Raw genomic sequence first — 20,297 nt, forward strand, 5'->3', positions numbered from 1 at the left:
CCTTCTGTAATTAAAGTGCTGAACAGGCTAAAGTAATAGAAACCAGAGCCCCCCCCCCCACCACTTCATTGCTCTAGGAATAAGTTGTTATGATGGGGTGGGGGGGGGGAAGAGCAGGTAAGTTCTACCATCTGTAGATTCCAGTGGTCTAGGCTGGACTTCAAATGGAGAGTAGCCCATTGGAATGCCCTCCCTTCAGCTCCCATCCTCATGTGGCATTTCACCCTGACATGCTGTTTTTCAGGCTGCGAGGAGGGAGGCTTGTGTGTGTGCGCGTGTGTGAGAGAGTGTTTAAGCATGTATTACTTGCAGCAGGAAGTGGTATAGGCAGGGAAAGCGTTACCTACTTCCTTTTGATAATATAGCCTTTCCCTATGAGAGAGAGAGAAAGAAAGGAGTGACATGATATGTTTTCATTGACTGGTTTGGTTTTTATTGTTATACTGGCTAGGTTTTTAAAAATGACTTTAGTTGCAAACCACCTCAGACAGGTTCTGGAGAAGCAGCATACACATTCTGTAAAACAACAACAACCACCTTTCTGCATGTTTTTGTGCCTTGGCAACTTGTTGCTGTGCTGTTAACTTCTTGGAGCCTAAGGCTACAAGGTGGGATATTAATATTTCAAATAAATATGTGCTGAGGGGGAAAATACTGAAACTTCTTTCTCCTTGGGGGTGTGGGGGACGTATTTCTGAGTTTCCTGCATTGTGCACAGGGTTAGCTTAGGTTAAATTAGGTTAGGTTTATTCAATTTATATCCCACTACTTCCTGGTGACACTACAGTACAAAACCCATAAAGACAAGGGGATTCCTAGCGTGTGATTTAAAAGTCACATCACTGCTTGGTCATATGTCCCCCCCTTCTCTCACTACCAGGGCCAGCATCAGCATACCCTGAGTTGTGCTTCTAGTGGGGCCCACTGCCTCCAGCGATGGAGGGCTTTCCACTGGAAGAAGGATAGGGCCACACAGGTGGAGGGTGCACAAGGGGGGGCTGCTGGTGCCTTCCAAATCCTGGAACCAGCCATGCTCACCACGGATGTCCACAGCAGTGCAAATGTGAGTGAAATGGCAAGGGGGAATTACCTGTTGGAAGCGGGCACTTAGTAAGTCTGAAGTTCTAAGGCAGCCTCATACGTTGATTGCATCTCTAATTAAGAAGAGACGGACTTGACTTTCAAAAAAGGAGGCTTTGAAGTGCAAAGTCAAGTTCTTAGGAACAAGTTCCGGAGCCTCTTTATAACAGAAGTCTGAAGCATCACAGTGGTCAGATTTGATACCCAAATGTAACATATGACATGGGGAGGGCTAATCTGGGATCATTAAAAAAAAAAGATAGTCATTTATAAATTATGAATCAACACAGTAGGATTTGGGCTGACCGACATTGATAGGTTGTTGTTATTTTTAAAAATGACCTCAAATTGTGCTTGTTTTAAAAAGAAGGCTAACGGTATATAAAAGAACCAGGATGATGGAAGCATAAAGAACTCTAAAGAAAAGAGAATGCCTTATAACAAAAACACATTAACTACAAGGGAAATGAAATGAATAATGAAAACAAATTCAAAAGCAAAGAATCTGATAAGCAACCCATTAGGAAATAAAAGGTTACTCTTGAGGGAAAATTAGCTTTCTAATTTTTGAAGGAATTTAAAAAACATTAGTAGGATAACGTTGAAAAAGCCACTTCCTAAGTATCAGGTGTTTTGATTTCTTTTGGATTTTCTTGATTCTCTCAATATTCCCATTCGATGAAAGACCTTCTTTTTAAAAAAAAAAAAGTCACACAATAATGTGTTTTATGACAACTTCTGCATAATGAAATAATTAGGTGATTAGAAATGCATTAGGAACAGGGGAGGGGACAAGTCACAAAGCAATTCTTGGGAGTGTTGAGAGGAACTTGCATAAAGGCATCAATTTGTTCAAAAGCAAGAAAGAAAAAGCTCAAACTTACTATGAGAATGGGAACAATGAAGAATAGCAATTAAGATTATAAGAAAGGACCCAGCAACTTTCCGCCTGCTGAACCTCATTTCTGCTGTTATCTGTAAGGGAACAAAGAAATTTACTATGTAGTTATACAAAACAGTGAGCTTTCTTCTGAACCCAGAGGATGAAATCTTCTGTGTCTCTACACTGATTGGCAGTGAGTGGTCCGTATAATTTATCTGGCCCTCAGAATCTTCCAGTTTGGCCCATAGTCCCTGGTTCCTCCTTTATGTACCTCAGATGCATTCTAATTTCAAAGTAAGACAATATGCAAATAGTCTAGTAATTCCTCCTCCCTCCACTAGGGGCAATGTGAATTGAGTGAACATGTTTGGTGGGCTAGCATGCAATTCTTGAGCACTTCGATTATTCACGAACATAAGAAGAGCACTGCTGGATCAGGCCAGTGGTCCATTTAGTCCAGTATTCTGTCTCACACAGTAGCCAACCAATTATTATGGAAAGCCAACAACAGCAAAGAGGCCAAGGTCTTCCGCTGATGTTGCCTCCTAGCCCTGGGATTCAGAAGTTTACTCCCTCTGCATTGGACAAAGAGATGTGCCAGCAGAAAGAAGGCTGTAGAATGCAAGCCTCTGAAATCTGTGAAATGGGTTCGTTGTCTATCAAGATTTGCAATCCAGAGAACAACAAATTGTCAGTCTCATGCCTGATTTTGGAAGTGCTTCTGTAGACATGCAGTGTACAGTATGAAGGTTACTTGATCCTTTTCAGCTGTGACGACTCTTCTTGGAGGATTAAAGTTGTTACTTTATAGGTCTGCATGGAGACCCTGAGATCCAACTTTCACCACCTTTAAATAGGTCCCATTGCGTTTATCTGGCCTACTTTTACAAAGCCAAAATAGATTTGCTGGTACAGTGGCCATCTCTCTTGGATGATGGGGGCATTTGTTCATCCTCATTTGCATATGCTAATGCACAAAGAAGTGTAAATGTTCTAGCAAATGTTGGAAATATAGGAAATATTGTAATTCACATCGGAACGCTGAGAGTTCTGGGAATGTGTGTAATCACTAACATATGTGTCTCAGTTTAGAAACATTCACAAAATTGGTCTGGGATTATAAATGTTCAGTACTGCTATTAGTCTTACAAAGGGAACAAACATTTTCACCATTTTTTCCCTTAGTTTCCTGTTAGGAAACAGCAGTTTCTTTAGCATTACATTGGGGAAGATATCCATTTTTGTTTGTTTGTTTAAATCTGGGGGTTAAGTATGTCCATACCATACCAAACCTTTAATGGCATAATAGATTCAGATAAAAATACACAGAATATAAAAATTTAAACATTGGAGATAAAATCAAGATAAAACCGAGCTTACAGATGCATTCAAACATGGTCAGAATTAAATTTAAGGATGTCAGCCAGAAATTTTGCCACAGCCTCACTAACCACCCCCTCAGTATCACTCAATAAATAATAACAGGGTGGCAGAATAGACAAATCTGGAGAAAAAGAAAGCTTGCCAAATAAATCTTTACGGAGGTTATGGTATAAAGAACAATTAAGTATGTAATAGGGCTGCCAACCCCAGCCCCAACAGTAGGAGGAGTTTTTTTTGGGGGGGGGGAGAAACTGGCATTGCATGACACTCTAGGATTTTCCTCAGTCTCTTTGGGAAAAGAAAGAGAGATTAAAAGCATCCTAGAGCAGGGGTGGCCAAACTTGCTTGACATAACAGCTATACAGAATGAATCAGATCTTTGAGAGCTGCAAGACATGAATGTGAGGGGGAGAAAGTGACAGAGAAAGAGGAAGGAAGGAAGGAAGGAAGGAAGGAAGGAAGGAAGGAAGGAAGGAAGGAAGGAAGGAAGGAAGGAAGGAAGAGGTGGATAGAAAGCAACTTTCAATGCATTCTCCAGGCCTCTCACATTGGCTTGCAGAAGGGATTTAAAGAGGGGGTTACCTTTTCCAACCCAGCCAACAGGGTGGTAGGGGCTTCAAGAGCAACACAATATGTGTGAAAGAGCCACATGTGGCTCCCGAGTCACAGTTTGGTCACCCCTGTCCTAGAGCATTGTGCAAGATGACAATGCCGCTTCTGGATTCCTAGTCAGAAGTATTGCATGACGCACCTCCCCTCCACTGAGAACTGACATGGGACCAGCAACCCTAGTAGGAAAACTGTATGTAAGAATGATCTTTTGTGGGAATGTTGGGCTGCATTTAGTGCTGAACACACAGCCCTGCCTGGTGCTTGCCCTGCCTTCCCTTTTGTGATTTTCATTCAGATGCAGATAGGGCCGCCTTGACATCTGGGGATGCTCTGATCTGCTGCCTGCCTTTGAATAGTACAAGAATCTCAGAAAGAGCCTACGGTGTTAGAACACAGCACTGGCAAAGGGAATTATGTAGGAGGAGGAGCAAGGCAGAGGACCTTCATGTGTTGCCTGAAGCTTCCTTGCCGTGCATTCTGGGATTGGCTGATCCATTCCCAGCTATGCTATACCTGACTGGGAGACTGAAGTCACCCCACTGTTTTTCTTTTCTTCCTCTTTCCTTCCCCTTCAAGCTTGTTCATCACCAAACTTCACTTCAATCGCAATGGAAGATTCTGAAGAATTCAGTGTAGGACAAAATGTTGCCTTGCCTTGATAAATGGGATGCTTCCCAACTCAAATTTGCCAAGGAATTGAAATGCAGAAATGAGGATGGGTGGTAATAGGACAGATGTAGCCAATCGTCCTGGAGCTTACAGTGCTCTTCGTACAGGGCCTACTGTGAGCTCCAGGAGGACTGGCTACATCAGGGGTGTGTGTGTCAGACAATGAAACTTCAAATTAACCAGACTCCATTTGTTACAATGTTAAGGCTTTATTTGATAGTTCATAGTTTCTGAGCGCAGCAAGATTGGAACTGATACTTTTCCCTAGGTGCATAGATATTTTAAACACTTGTACATCAAAGGTTTCTAAGCAAATCTACATTCCCACTATGAAGTGATACATTGTACACGGTTGCTTTCTCTTATCTCTTTGTGGTTCCCATTCTCACAGGGATGGCCAAACCGGCATTCCCGGAGGCACCTTATCTTCAAAGGGATGTTGCTTTTGTTAGTATCAGCGACAGGAATTCACACCAGTGTTAGTAGCAACTATTCTTCTACTTTGATATGCAAGGTTTCTCCTTGAGGTTAATAACATGGGTTAGAAAATGGAGTCAGTTAAGCTAAGCAATTCATCACAGTTTAAACCAAGCATCATTATATCATGGTAACTTTCCAGTGTCTGACAGTGTGGCCTATTGTGCAAAGGAATTCATGCTACCAAAAAAAAAAGCCCTGGTATAGATAGTCTGCAATAGTAATAGTAAAGTGCTGTAACTTATCTGGACTGATTGCAATGAGATCGGCAACTTTGTCTAAGAATTTGTACAGAGGCCAACTTGACAGGAAAAGCAGTAGCCTTGGGGAAGGAGGACAGACCAGCCACTTCCTAAGCCCGAGGGCTGCCCTGTATCCTTTTCCTTACTTAGTAGATGGATTTCACGCTTAGATTTCAGCAATAAAAATCTTCATTGATTTATGCTCCCATTACACTTGGCTGTTTATTTTTGCTGATTGGGTTGTGTGTTGCCTAAGCCAGGGGTGACCAACGGTAGCTCTTCAGATGTTTTTTGCCTACAACTCCCATAAGCCCCAGCCAGCATGGCTGATGGCTGGGGCTGATGGGAGTTGTAGGCAAAAAAACATCTGGAGAGCTACTGCTGGCCACCCCTGGCCTAAACCATTAATACAAATAGTGATGACATGAGATTGCTGAGTATCCTATACTCAAGTGTGTGACCCTTGGGGGAAAACAAAAGACACAGGTCTGTCAGTCACTGTATTTGGACACTTTCAGTACAATCCTAAGTAGACAGATTCAGATGGGTGGTTGTGCTGGTCTGAAGCAGCAGGACAAAGTTTGAGTCCAGTGGCACCTTTAAAACCAACAAAATTTTATTCTGGATATAATAATTCAGATCTCAGATTGTAATAAACTTGACTTGATATATGCTTTTGTGCACGCACATACTTCCTCAGATACATTGAAATGGAAGTTTCCAGTTCATACATATAGGGCCCAGAGCTTTTTTTTTTTTTTTTAAAGCAGGAATGCACAGGAATGCAGTTCCAGCTGGCTTGGCCAGGGCTCTGGCTCAAAAAAAGATCTCCAGAAGAGGAAAGGCACTAGGCAGCCACATGCTCCCAGCCCACAAGTTCCATCCTCTCTGCTGCCTTCAGCCTCCAGTGAGCTTGCAAAGAGAATGAGAGACGTAGAGAAGAAGATAATGGATTTATATCCCGCCCTCCACTCCGAAGAGTCTCAGAGCGGCTCACAATCTCCTTTACCTTCCTCCCCCACAACAGATGCCCTGTGAGGTGTGTGGAGCTGAGAGGGCTGTTACAGCAGCTGCACTTTCAAGGACAACCTCTGCGAGAGCTATGGCTGACCCAAGGCCATTCCAGCAGGTGCAAGTGGAAGAGTGGGGAATCCAACCCGGTTCTCCCAGATAAGAGTCCGCACACTTAACCACTACATCAAACTGGCTACCCATGAGCGCTCCCTCCCAGGAGAAGCTGGGCCTGCTGCTGCCTGCTCTTCCACATGTGGGTCTCTCTTTCTCTCTGGCCATGTTGGAGGGGAGGAAAACAAGGTCTCTCATTGGGCTGTGTGAGAACATCCATCCATGAAATGCAGCTGACGGCACTGTACTGTTCGGTGTCAATATGCGGAAAGTAACCTACTGAATGGGTGATGTCACTTCCAGTGATGTCAGGGGGTGTGACCTAATATGCAAATAAGTTCCTGTTGGGCTTTTCCTACAAACAATAAAGCCCTGATAGGCCCTATATGTATGGACTGGTAACTTTCATTTCAATATTTCTGAAGAAGAGTGCGTGCACACCAAAAAATTATACCTTGAATAAAACTCTGTTGATCTTAAAGGTGCCATTCTGTTCTAATCCTAAAATGAGTTATTCTCTACTAAATCAGTTAATTTAGAAGGGTCTTAAGTGTACTTAGGATGGGAGTACCATTTTAGCATCATTGTCTGGATTTGTGGCAAAGGAAAATTCAGTCTGAAAGGCACTTAGTAGGGATTGACTTCAGTTTATTACCATCTAAACTTTCTCAGACAGGTTTGGTGAATTGCAATGTCCATCTACAAGCTGATTAGTTGTGCAAACTGGTTTCCTTTCAGGTTTAATTTATCTAGGGTGGAGCTCTGTTTCCCATGAAGAAAGTCTCCAGTTAAATCCCAGCATCTCTGTTTTAAAAGATCAGGTAGGAGGTGATGTGAAAGACCATGAAGAGCTGCTGCTAGTTAGAGTAGACCAGGGGTGACCAATGGTAGCTCTCCAGATGTTTTTTGCCTACAACTTCCACCAGCCCCAGCCAGCATGGCCAATGGCTGGGGCTGATGGGAGTTGTAGGCAAAAAACATCTGGAGAGCTACTGTTGGCCACCCCTGGAGTAGACAATCTTGACCATGGTGAGCCAGTGGTCTAACTCAACAGAAGGCATCTTCATGTGTTCATTATGCTCTTTGTCAGAGCTCTTTTTTTCTAGCTCTCCATATATCTTTTATAGCTGTTATTCCAGAAAGCTTTCAGTAGAGAACAGTTAGACTGAATTGTTAACTGTGAGGCAGAGGATCTATTAATCAAACAGTTGGAACTGTTGAGACTGGCATGGACAACTCTATAATTGTTTTTAACTGTTTTTTTTTTAATGGAGTATATTTTCTGTGAGGGCTTTTTTTGTAGCAGGAAGTGCTTTGCATATTAGGCCACACCCCCTGATGTAGCCAATCCTCCTGGAGCTTCCAGTAGGCCCTGTACTAAGAGCCCTGTAAGCTCTTGGAGGATTGGCTACATCAGGGGTGTGTGGCCTAGTATGCGAAGCTACAAAAAAAAAGCCCTGTTTTCTGTGATGTTGAGACTTGAATTGGCATTACTTAGTGGTCATAGTGTCAGACCAGGATCTGAGAGACCCAAGTTTGAATCCCTGCTTTGCCATGGAAGCTTCCTGGGTCACCTAGGGCCAGTCACGCTCTCTCAGCATGACCTGCTTCATAAGGCTGTTGTGAAGATAAAATAGAGGAGTGGCGTATAAATGAAGAGGGAAAATAGAGCGAAAAAGGTGGCGTATAAATGAAGTAAATAAAAATACAAAGTTTAACCTATGCTGCTAGAGAGCTGGTTTGGTGTGGTGGTTAAGTGTGCGGACTCTTATCTGGGAGAACCGGGTTTGATTCCCCACTCCTCCATTTGCAGCTGCTGGAATGGCCTTGGGTCAGCCATAGCTCGCATAGAGGTTGTCCTTGAAAGGGCAGCTTCTGCGAGAGCTCTCTCAGCCCCACCCACCTCACAGGGTGTCTCATTGTGTGGGGAAAAGGTATAGGAGATTGTAAGCCTCTTGGAGTCCCTGATTCAAAAGAAGGGTGGGGTATAAACCGGCAGTCCTCTTCTTAGCTGTCCTGAGCCAATTGGAAGGGCAGGACAGGAGATACATACATAATGTGGGTAACTAAACTAACTGAATGCTTTATCTAGCATGGAAGGCTCCTGTCTTGTATTTGACTGCTCTCTCAATCTTTTCTGCAGCTCAGGGCTTATAGCAGAAATGCTCAGTGAGGTTTAGTCACGCTGGTGTGCTTCCAAGACTGAGAATCAGGATCATGCGTTTAACAGTCGGGGTCATACAGGCACGTTTTAGGAGAGACATATTTCCTTTGTAGTTTGTGAAGCTCCCTCAACACGGCACCCAGAGGATTTACAACGGGGAGAGAGAGAAATCCCTTTGCACAGCTTTCCCCACTCAAATGTATTTGCAACAAAGCATTGATGGCAAAATCTGTTTGCATTGCAGAGCTCCCACGACAGAGACGTGATTCTGAATATCTTGAGTGTTCTTACTGATCTTCTCTCTGTGGGTAAGTAGAAGAAGCAAAGCTTTTCATGTGAAAACAAGCCATGTCCTACTGACTTGTCTCAATTCAAATGACAATTAACTCAGTAATATATGTACCCCACCTTTTCTTTGTGGAGTCGAGGTAGCTAACGAAACAGTAATAGCTGCCTGGACAAAAGCAGGACTGGCCCTGCCACTAGGGAAACTAGGCGCCAGCCTTTTGGGGGCTCTGAATTTGGTGCCCCCGTCTGACTTGGTGATGTTATCAGTGTGTGTGTGTGTGGGGGGGGGCACCAGAAGTTAGCATTTCCACTAGAAGTTAGGGTGCCAGACAGTCTAGGGCCTGCCCTGAACAAAATATAAGTATCTAGCAAGGTGAAATAATAATAATAAGATATTGGATTTATATCCCGCCCTCCACTCCGAAGAGTCTCAGAGCGGCTCACAATCTCCTTTCCCTTCCTCCCCCACAACAGACACCCTGTGAGGTAGATTAAGATATTGGATTTATATCCCGCCCTCCACTCCGAAGAGTCTCAGAGCGGCTCACAATCTCCTTTCCCTTCCTCCCCCACAACAGACACCCTGTGAGGTGGGTGGGGCTGAGAGGCAGCTGCCCTTTCAAGGACAACCTCTGCCAGAGCTATGGCTGACCCAAGGCCATTCCAGCAGGTGCAAGTGGAGGAGTGGGGAGTCAAACCCGGTTCTTCCAGATAAGAGTCCATACATTTAAGTACACAAAGTACACAAACACTTTAAAAAAAAATGCAGTTAAAAAAACAGTGCATGCAGTTAAAATATAGCCTAGCTCCCAATTTAGCCTCCACTGAATGCTTTTTAGAACAGGACAGCATTCTGGCCCTTCCTGAATGAGAAGGGATTGATTGTAACCTATGAAGGCATATGGAGCAGAGGTCCATAAGTGGCTATTAGCCACAGCTTATTGTTGGAATTCTCTGGGGCAGTGATGCTCTGCATTCTGGTTCTTGTGGGGGGGGGGGCACAGTGGAAAGGCTTCTAGCCCCACTGGTGGACCTCTTGATGGCACTTGGGTTTGGTGTTTTTTGGCCACTGTGTGACACAGAGTGTTGGACTGGATGGGCCATTGGCCTGATCCAACATGGCTTCTCTTATGTTCTTACCACCTTTGGCTCCTCTGTTTGTTAGGGCAGTGGGGGGGGAGTGAAACAGTGACCTATGATGCTGCAATGTAATTTCTGAGTAACTAGATGTGATGTCACTGGGTCATGGGATGCCTAGGATTCCCCTAAAACTCTGCGGTTTTACCATAGAGTTTCTGACATGTCCTTGAACATCCTGTGACATGGGGATGTTACTTCTGATTATGCAGCCAGAAGTGTCAGTGCAGAACTGTGGGAAGTTATTTGGGTAAGTCTCCATCCACCGCCTCCAGTCTCCCAGGGGTTGCCATGTGGTAGCCCTAATGTAACTCAACATAAACTGAGGGCATTCCCATAGTGAGAGTATGAAGAGCTCACAGGCTGGATGGAACTGTGAGAAAGTTCTGTTGATGCCAACTGGCAACTTTGCCCTTTGAGGAACGCTTCAGTCGAGAGGCCATTTTCCCTTATAAGAATATAACAGGCAAGCAGCCCTGCAAGATTTGACCGAGATCTGTCCCATGTGTAATCCTGTTCCCAGTGCTTGCCAGTCCCCTGGTCCAGTTTCGGGGTTTCCCCCAATTTCAGGGGCTCTCATTCGCTGCCTGCCAGCTGGCTGGTGGGGGAAGCTCCACCCCTGAACAGTCCCCTCCCGCGTAGAGGCTGCGCTAGCATTTTAGCTAAAACTCTATGGTAATCATAAAGCTTTGGGCCAGAATACTAGAGTGTCCATGTGTAATGTGCCCAATGTGATTATATCACTTCCAGGTGATGTCATCACAGCACACAAGCTTTGTGCACATGCAGAATCTTCCAGGAATGGACCTGGGAGCCCCCCCCACCCCGTAAGAAAACTAAGACGGCAACCCTAATGCTGGTTAGCCAGGAAACCCCTAAACAGGGCAAAAAGACAACTGCTCTTCCCGGTGTGTGGTTCCTGCTTGGCTATCATCCTGAGTGGTCATTAACAAAGCTTTCCTCCATGAAATTAAAACCTGCACTGGCTCCCGAGTCGAGCAGCTAGGCCTCTTCATCACAAGATCTTGGCCAAAGTACAAAGCAGCCGCAGTTCAATACCTGCTAGCCGTGCAGCTGATAGGGTTGCCAAGTCTTTTTCACATGTGCTATTGTACCATAGAGTTTTCCCTCCCAAATTGCTAGAGCAGCCGGGAAAACTATAGAGTTTCCCCAGAAATGCCTAGAGTGGCTGGCGCACAACGTCGCTGGCATGATAATGTCACTTGCGGGTGACATTATCACGCTGGCAATGTCAGGGCTGGTGGGTTGGAAACCTCCAGGGCGGGAGAACCTCTGCCTGGCCCGGGGGCTTGGCAATCCTAGCAGCTGATCCTGATTAAGAACATAAGAGAAGCCATGTTGGATCAGGCAAATGGCCCATCCTGTCCAGCACTCTGTGTCACACAGTGACCAAAACCCAGATGCCATCAGGAGGTCCACCAGCAGGGTCCTAGCTTACTTAGTTTGTGGTTTGGGAGGTTGCCTTTCTGGATCAACAGGTCCACTAGGCAGAAGTCCTTTAGTTGTATGTCATGGCTGCCAGTTCCTGTTGACTCTTCTCAAGCTTCACTACATTAGGGTTGCCAGGTCACTCCTAGGAACCCTAATGTAGGAGACTTTCTAGGAGATGAAGGATGAGAGACTTACTAGGAGAGAAAGAAAGGCCCAGGTGATGTGGAAATGCCACTTCTGGTGAGCACAGGAAGTGACATCATCAAGCTGCAGTGTCCTGGTAATGCTCTGGTATTTGAGGAAAAAGCTCTGTGGTAAAAATGGCTTCTACAATAGAGTACGATACCAGAGCATTGTCTGGATATCGTTTGTGTGACGATATATGTTCCTGTGCACACTGGAAGCGATGTCACCATGTCGGGTGACTTGGCCGGGGCCTTCCTCTGTTTCCTGCATTTTGTGCTGTTGTCTTTTTTTGAGGAAATGCCTTTTTCTTTATCTTGAATCAAAAGCATGTCATTTTAAGTGGGGAAACTGGCAAGAAATGTGATTTGCAAACGTGTCTTTGCACTGTGCTGAGATTAGGGATGAAATTATATCCTACTGAATTTCTGTGGCCAATTTGATTTGTCCACCTGCTGGCTGAGCATGTGAAAAGAGAGCTGATGAGGCTTTCTTTGCTCCTCTAGTTTTGCTGCCTGGGAAAGGATTATTGAATGTGTATTTGTTTAATGTAACTATTTCTCTCTCCACTCCATGCCAGAGTATGTAGAATCTCCATGTCAGCTTAGCCTAGGGAGGGGCAGATGATCTCAGAGGCCAATGTGTCATGCCCACATTCCAAACAAGATCCCCCTCACATATAACCTTGAAGAACAAAGTATGGGTGAGATCCAGCCAGACAGTTTGCCGAGATTCAAATTCTCTGCTTAACTGCAGCCAGTGTCCTTGAATGATCACATTATATACACAGCCTTTCCCCCTGCTAGAGTCTCAAAGCAGCTTACATCAGGGGTGGCCAACAGTAGCTCTCCAGATGTTTTTTTGCCTACAACTCCCATCAGCATCAGCCAGCATGGCCAATGGCTGGGGCTGCTGGGAGTTGTAGGCAAAAAACATCTGGAGAGCTACCGTTGGCCATCCCTGGCTTACATCATTCTCCTCTCCATTTTGTCCACACAACAACCCTTTGAGCTGGGTTCGGCTAAGTGTGTGTAACCAGATCAAGGTCATGCAGGAAACCTCTGTGGCAGAATGGAGATTTGAACCTGGGTCTCCCAGATTCTAGTTCAACTAGGGTTGCCCGGTCCAATTCAAGAAATATCAGGGGACTTTGGGGGTGGAGCCAGGAGATTTTGAGGGTGAGCTAGGAGCAAGGTTGTGAGAAGCATAATTGAACTCCAAAGGGAGTTCTGTCTATCACATTGAAAAGGACCTCACACCTTTTAAATGCTTTCCCTCCATTGGAAATAATGAAGGATAGGGGCACCTTCGTTTGGGGCTCATAGAATTGGACCCCCAGGTCCAATCGTTTTGAAACTTGGCGGGTCTTTTGAGGAGAGGTACTGGATGCTAGGCTGCAAATGTGATGCCTGTATCTCATAAAACAGCCCCTCCAGAGCCTCAGATACCCATAGATCAATTCTCCATTATACCCTATGGGAATAAATCTTCATAGGGAATAATGGTGTCCACAGAAGACATCCCACCCCTCACTTTCTGATTACCCTGAAGTGGGGAGAGGGCCTCCAAACCGAGGATTGGCAGCCCTATAATGTTCCAGCTAATACACTAATTGGCTGTTAAAAGGGTTTTTTCCTATCTTTTTCATGGGTGGAAAAGATGGTTATGTCCCATCCTACAATTACAGGGTTCATTCAGCCAAGCAGGTATGAAATATCATCTCAAATAATGAAGTAAAAGGTGCATTTTTCAGGCAAAACACCCCACAAATAATGAAATCCCGAAGAGACAGTGTTAAGTCAGGGGAAGAAAATGCCTACATGTCGATAACCAGAGAAACGATGATGGAATGGAGTCAGGGGAACTCTGTCATCCCTAGCACAGGTTATATTTTTTACGGGTAGACCTGACCAAAAATGTTCATGCATAAAGCAGCTCTGATTTATTAAGAGGCTGTTTATGGCCGGGCTTTAAGGGGTTTGCATTTGAGTCATGAACAGTCTTTTCAGCCATCTTTTCATTTGCCCCTCTGCCTAGGGACGGCCCGGAGGATTCACTACATGATTAGCAAAGGAGGCAGTGAAGCACTTCTACAGGCCCTGGTGAATGTGGCTCAAACTCCCACGCCGGACAATCATGTCCTCTTGTCCGTGCTTCGCCTGGCTGCCAAGGTGGGCCAGAAAGGTATTGCAGACGAACCCTGTGGCTTTATGATGCTCTTTCCCCAGTTGTGTCTTTGTGCCCAGTCAAGAAAGAAGGGCAGGAGTTATTTCAGCTGCAGTGGGGGTGATGAGCACAACTGAAATATGCTTCAGCTGTAGATTTGGTCTTGGAGGCTTGGAGCTGTTACTGATCTTGCCAACCAGTGTGGCGTTCCAGACAGAATGCTGATAGGGCCGACTGGTCTTGGGCTTGGAGCCCTGCCATTTGTTCTCCTAGTGAAGGTGCTTTCCTCTGGCACGAAGAGCCTTCCCGGGATGCAGAAGGCTTATGGGAGGCTGAGCATTTTCTGAGTGCCTTAAAAGTGGTGAAGGGCAAGGAGTGGCAGGTTAATAAGCCAAGGCATTTATTTGCTTATGTTATTTATAGTCTTTCTTTCTCCCTGAGATTCAAGGTGGATTATGCAATGTAGTCAGTGGGGGACCCAGTAAATCAGGGGTGTCAAACATGTGGCCCAGGAGCCGAATCACATCCCCAAGCAACAGGCTATCATCTGCTTCCTTCTCCCTCTCTCATGCTTCCTTCTGCATCATAGCTTGCTCTGCAGGCTTGCTCATTCACACAGCAGCTACAGAGCAAAGCCTCTTTTTCCCAGTAGCTGAGGAAGGGAAGGGAGCGCTTGCTTTGCTAGGCTCTCAATCACACAGCAGAGCTACTGAGCCAAGACTCTTTTCCTTCTGTTGGCTGAGGATCCTCCCCCTCCTGATACCCTGGGGAAGAAAGGAAAGAGCCAGAGCTTCCCTTGCCCAGTTTCCTGGATCACACAGAAGAGATACAAAGAAAGCACCATTAAGACCAACAAGTGCTAAAGTTTTAAGCATTTTGTTTTAATTTTTTTTTAAATCTTTAATTGTGTCTGTCTGTGCCGTTTATAAAGTTTATATCTCTGCTACCTGGCATTACATTTTATGACACACATGGCCTGGCCAACAAGGTTTCATTTATGTCAGATCCAGCCCGTATAACAAATTAGTTTGTTGTTGTTCAGTCGCACAGTCCAATCCGACTCTTTGCGACCCCATGGACAAAGTCATGCCAGGCCCACCATCCTCTGAAGTTTGCTCAAATTCATGTTAGTTACATCAGTAATGCTGTCCAGCCATCTCATCTTTTGCCATCCCCTTCTTCTTTTGCCTTCTGTCTTTCCCAGCATCAGGGTCTTCTCCAGGGAGTGCTCCCTTCTCATTTGGCGGCCAAGTATTCAGCATCTGACCTTCCAGGGAACAGTCAGGGTTTGATTTCCCATAGGAATTAGTTTGAGACCCCTGCAATAAGCAATGTGATAGGATCAGTATAGTGCAAAACTGAGAGCAGATTAACGCAATATGTTTAAATGATGCAGAAATTACATAGTAGAATAATACGTACAGCAACAGACAGTGTTTATGCAGAGTAGTATAGTCTACAGTTCCCTTCCCTTTTTTTTTGAAGCATCTTCCTGAAAGATTCTGTTAGAATATGGTCCTGTCGCCTTTGTGAAAATGCCTTCCTGAGTAATTCTGTTTTGCATATTTCAAGGTGTTAGCAGAATGCATTTGATGTGATCGAGAAATTCCTTAGGGATGCAAAATAACTGATGCAGCCCTGTAATTCCTCTTCATGCAAGGGCCTGTTCTGCTGGAGGTAGCAAAATGTAGCTTTGATTGCTGTTTGCCCAAAGAGAAGTGAAGCAGAACCTTGAAGGCAAAGGTGCACAGATTTGTTCCAACCAATGAAATTAGCAGAGCATGCCAAACATCCAAAAGCTTTGTGTGTCAGCTGGAGCATGTATGAAATCCTAGGGAGAAGACTGAGTTTTGGAGACATTCTTATAAAATATGGTATTATGTCATTCCAAAGAGCAGTCTTTGTTCTATTCAAACTGGGAAGATGTATCCTAGTTATTAATGATGCCTTATTCCTCCTTTGCTGGTCACAAGATAAGAAGTTTGGGCTGAAGGCCCAAAAGCTGGAGGCCATTGATGTGATGCTCAGCTTGGCAAGGAAGAATCTGAACCACAGCCAGAATCTCACCCACTGCCTTTGGGTGCTCCGAGTTTATGCTTCTAATGGTGAGTGTGTCATCTTTCTTCTTTCTTTTGTTCAGAATGCTCAGAAGATTGCACACTGGACGTGCATGCATGAACACACACAACTTTGTATTTGGGTGACAGAATTGGGGCCAGGCTGGTGAAGGGGGTGGGTAGGGTTGCCAAGTTCCCTCATTGATCCAGTGGGGGGACTTGGGGGGAGTTCCAGCGGTGGGTGGGAACATTGCAGGGTATTCTCTGGTTTTTGGGCAAAATCTATGGTAAAATTGGCTTAAAACTAGGCCTCATTTTGGGCAGGAGCTCACAGGAACTGAGCTCTGGAACCTCTTCATTTAATTGTGCTCTTTCTTTCTTACCCTTCCCTCTGAAATACTTGTTTCTGGGCTTCATTGTTCAAACCCCGCCCCCCTCGGTGAGAATTTTGCTGAACTCTTAAGATTTGACTAATATTTTCCACCATAAAAATGGGGAAATAACTAAAACATATACAGCAGATAGATGGAAATCTTTCTCATGCCACTGTGGCCAGATAGGAGAAAGTAATTTAAGAAGTATGAAGGGAGTTAGGTTTTATTATGACAATTATAATTCAAGAAGCATTTTAAGGCAGATTTTGAGCTATATAATTTAGTACACCTTCTGGTGATGTCAGAGTGTGTGGCATATGCAAATGAGTTATGCTAATAAGCTCCAGCACCTCTTTTTCTACAAAATGACTACTGTTTAAAACCAGAGTTTGCCCCAAAACAACAACAACCTTTATTGGCATTATATACTTAGGAGTATATATATACATTTATATGTATTATATTATATACATAGGAGATAAGGAGTACTTAATACAATTAACACAAATCACGCCTTTTTGAAGCCAGATACAAAAATTTGCCACCATTTCAATAGTTACAGCGTTTTTTAAGGAAAGAAAAAAAAAGGGACTTATAGTTATCAGGAAAAGGAAAGGGAAGGTCTCCTGTGCAAGCACCAGTCGTTTCTGACTCTGGGGTGATGTTGCTTTCACAATGTTTTCACGGCAGACTTTTTACAGGGTAGTTTGCCATTGCCTTCCCCAGTCATCTACACTCCCCCCTCCCCCCAGCAAGCTGGGTACTCATTTTACCGACCTCGGAAGGATGGAAGGATGGAGCCGGCTACCTGAAAACCCAGCTTCTGCTGGGGATTGAACTCAGGTCATGAGCAGAATTTAGGACTGCAGCTTTAGCACTCTGTTAAATCCACTAACAACCAATCATGGGTACTGCTTTGCCCAAAAACCAGAATGTTCCCTGCATGACTTCCCCAATGACATCACTTCTGGGTGACATCAACACATTGGGGATGTTGTGTGGTGATGTCCCTGTTCAGGCATGGAATTCCCCGCACCTAACAGCTGACCCAAACTGGGGAAAAGCTCCCCCCCCCCAACTGGGAGATTCCCCACCAGGCTCTGGGGGCTGGAAATCCTAATGGTGAGAGGGGAAAGGATGCAGTTAATAGGAAAGCGCTGCCAAGCAAACAGAACAGAATTCTCTATCTTAAGGAGTCTCAAAACAACTTACAATCTCTTTCCTTTCTTCTCCTCATAACATGTACCTTGTGAGGTAGATGGGACTGAGAGAGTTCTGAGAGAACTGAGCAGTGCCGCATTAAACCCTGTGGAGGCCCGTAGGCAGTCAAAATCTCAGGGGGCCCCTTGCAAATTATCTTAGAGTCAGAACTCCCACCCTGCCACCGATGGCCCCTGCTGCACCCTCAGGCACCTTCTCAAAAGCCCCTTTGACTAAGCTGTGGGGGAGAGGCAGAGAGAGGCAAACTTGGCAACAACTCCATCAGCAGCCACATCAGGCAAGTTGGGCAAAGAGCATCTCAGTTGCTGGCTGCACCTGCAGGCTGGGAGGGCTGCAAGCAGGGGGAAGACCGGGGGGGGGGGGAGCTGTCCTGGGGCCCCTAAAGGTGTGGAGGCCCGTAGACACTGGCGACATTGAGCAGCGGCCACTCTAAGTTTTTCCAGGAAAACTCTATGATTTTCCTGGACCCTCTAGCCATTTGGGAGGGAAAACTCTATGGCGGGGTGGCCAACGGTAGCTCTCCAGATGTTTTTTGCCTACAACTCCCATCAGCCCCAGCCATTGGCCATGCTGACTGGGGCTGATGGGAGTTGTAGGCAAGAAACATCTGGAGAGCTACTGTTGGCCACCTCTGCTCTATGGTACAATAGGCACTATAGAGTTTTTACCTCTGAAATGGCTAGAGTGTCCGGGAAAACCATAGAGTTTTCCCAGAAACGCCTAGAGTGGCCCCCGCGTGACATCGCTGGTGCGATTACATCACTTCTTCGTAATCCCCTACTGCGGGACATGGGGACTTGGCAACTCTACCCCCAATCAACCTGAACTACTACTCCAGCTTTGCTGTGGCTCATTGACTTTGAGGAGAGGCCTGGACTTCTTCCGGAATAATAACTGATACTGAGCAACAGAGATCAGTTCCCTTGAAGAAAATGACAGCTTAAGAAGTAGACTTGCAGCCTCACCGAGCTCTGTCCTCTCCCAAGATTCCACACTTTTCAAGTGCTGCCTCCAGATCTCCAGGAATTTCCCAAGTTCAGGTTTCGTGGCCAGTTCTGTGGCACACTGTGATACTGGAGTTCTGTGACGCACTGGTGGAAACATTCTTGAGTCTGAGGAAGTGGCCTTGGGAGGTTAGCAGGTAGCTGCCCTTAAGAGTTCAAAACTTCTCAGAGGGTTTATCAAAAAATGCAATGAACATCACACCCGATCATCACTTTGTATGGACTGATCCTCTGCGGGACAGCTGACGATTGCATTCCAGTAAATTCCTGATGGACCGAGATCTGTGCTATCCTCCCTCTGGTTTCTTCTTGACCTCTTGCAACCTCATGGGCTCCTTCCCATTTACAGAATTCTAACTGGGCCATCAGCATTTGGCCTGGCTCTACATACTTAGCATTTTAAGTCTTCCCTCTGAAGATTTAATGCTATTGGCTCCGGCCCCCGTCGGTTTCCTGTGTGGGTATAGGAACCCAATTGGTGTCACACTATGGACTTTCCTGGGCAGGCAGCCAAGACCCTCTCTGTCTCGGAGATAAACAGTATGTGGAAGGGGGGGCCTGTAACAGAGATGGCCGTTGAAATGTGTCTTTATTTAGGCTACAGGTCTCTGGATTTCTTCCTGCTGCCTTTTGCACGTTCATTTTTTTCCTTGTGGTCTTTTGCTGCATCTCAGAGGTCCAGTTAAATCATGTGTGTGTGTGAAGATGAAGGCAAATCTGAAATGCATCTGTTTTTAAGAAGTGGGGATGGGGGTGCAGAACAAAATCATTTTCTGATTTAAATCAGTGAGTAACTTGAAGATTCTCCACTCCCCACAGAGAGCTATATGATCCACTCTTACTTATTGCAGTTTGGGCTCCCTTGCTGGCTATGCAGGTTTCTAATAGTTCCTTCTTTACTTTTTAGAGTGGGAGCAAAACAGGGTTGTCAGCAATGTTCCCTCTAAGCTGTGGAATCTTGTGAACAAAAATTCTACCTGGTGAGCTACGGGCATGAAAGTTGTGAGCTACTGCATACATTAGTTTGCTCTGAGGCCATTTTTCCTGAGCTAAGACAAAAATGCGTGAGCTGGAGGCTAAAAACCTGTGAGCTAGCTCACACCAACTCAGCTTAGAGGGATCACTGGTTGCCAGATCCTTTGCTGTTGCCAGCAGGGGGTAAGAGGTAGCTTTCTGGAAATGGGCGGTGGGCAGGGCAGTGATAGGGCAGACCTTTCTGGAGGTGGGGGGAAGTGACATCATCATGCCAAGGACATCATATGACAACTCTCTGGTTCCAACCTAGGATAAGCGTACATAAACACTTAGTTTCTTTAAATGAAATTAAGTCCTCAGGGCCAGATGAATTGAATCCAAGGGTTCTAACAGAGCTTGCAGATGTAATTTCTGAGCCTCTGGCTATTATTTTTGAAAATTCTTGGAGAACAGAAGAGGTGCCAGAAGATTGGAGGCGGGCAAATGTTGTCTCCATCTTCAAGAAGGGGAAAAAAGAGGATCCGGGTAACTACCGACCCATCCGCTTGACGTCTATACCTGGAAAAGTTTTAGAACAAATCAACAAACAGTCGGTCCTGGAACATTTAGAAAGAATGGATGTGATTACTAAGAGCCAGCATGGTTTTCTCAAGAACAAGTCATGTCAGACTAACCTGATCTCTTTTTTTGAGAAAGTGACTACCTTGCTGGATCGGGGGAATGCTGTAGACATTGTTTATCTTGATTTCAGTAAGGCTTTTGATAAGGTTCCACATACTATCCTTGTTGACAAGTTGGTAAAATG

General features: G+C 45.2%; 1 protein-coding gene across 1 annotated transcript in view; it reads left to right on the forward strand.

Moving 5' to 3' along the window:
* Positions 1-1,030: 1,030 nt before the first annotated feature.
* AGBL1 (AGBL carboxypeptidase 1) overlaps positions 1,031-20,297 on the forward strand; it is a 686,235-nt gene continuing 666,968 nt past the window's right edge. Inside the window, exons 1-4 of the mRNA XM_060260374.1 lie at positions 1,031-1,063; positions 8,880-8,943; positions 13,733-13,879; positions 15,835-15,966. Coding sequence (XP_060116357.1) covers positions 1,031-1,063; positions 8,880-8,943; positions 13,733-13,879; positions 15,835-15,966 — 376 coding nt within the window. The remainder of the gene's footprint in view (positions 1,064-8,879; positions 8,944-13,732; positions 13,880-15,834; positions 15,967-20,297) is intronic.

The sequence above is a fragment of the Heteronotia binoei genome, chromosome 19, assembly GCF_032191835.1.
Source record: "Heteronotia binoei isolate CCM8104 ecotype False Entrance Well chromosome 19, APGP_CSIRO_Hbin_v1, whole genome shotgun sequence".
In the NCBI taxonomy this organism is placed as follows: domain Eukaryota; kingdom Metazoa; phylum Chordata; class Lepidosauria; order Squamata; family Gekkonidae; genus Heteronotia; species Heteronotia binoei.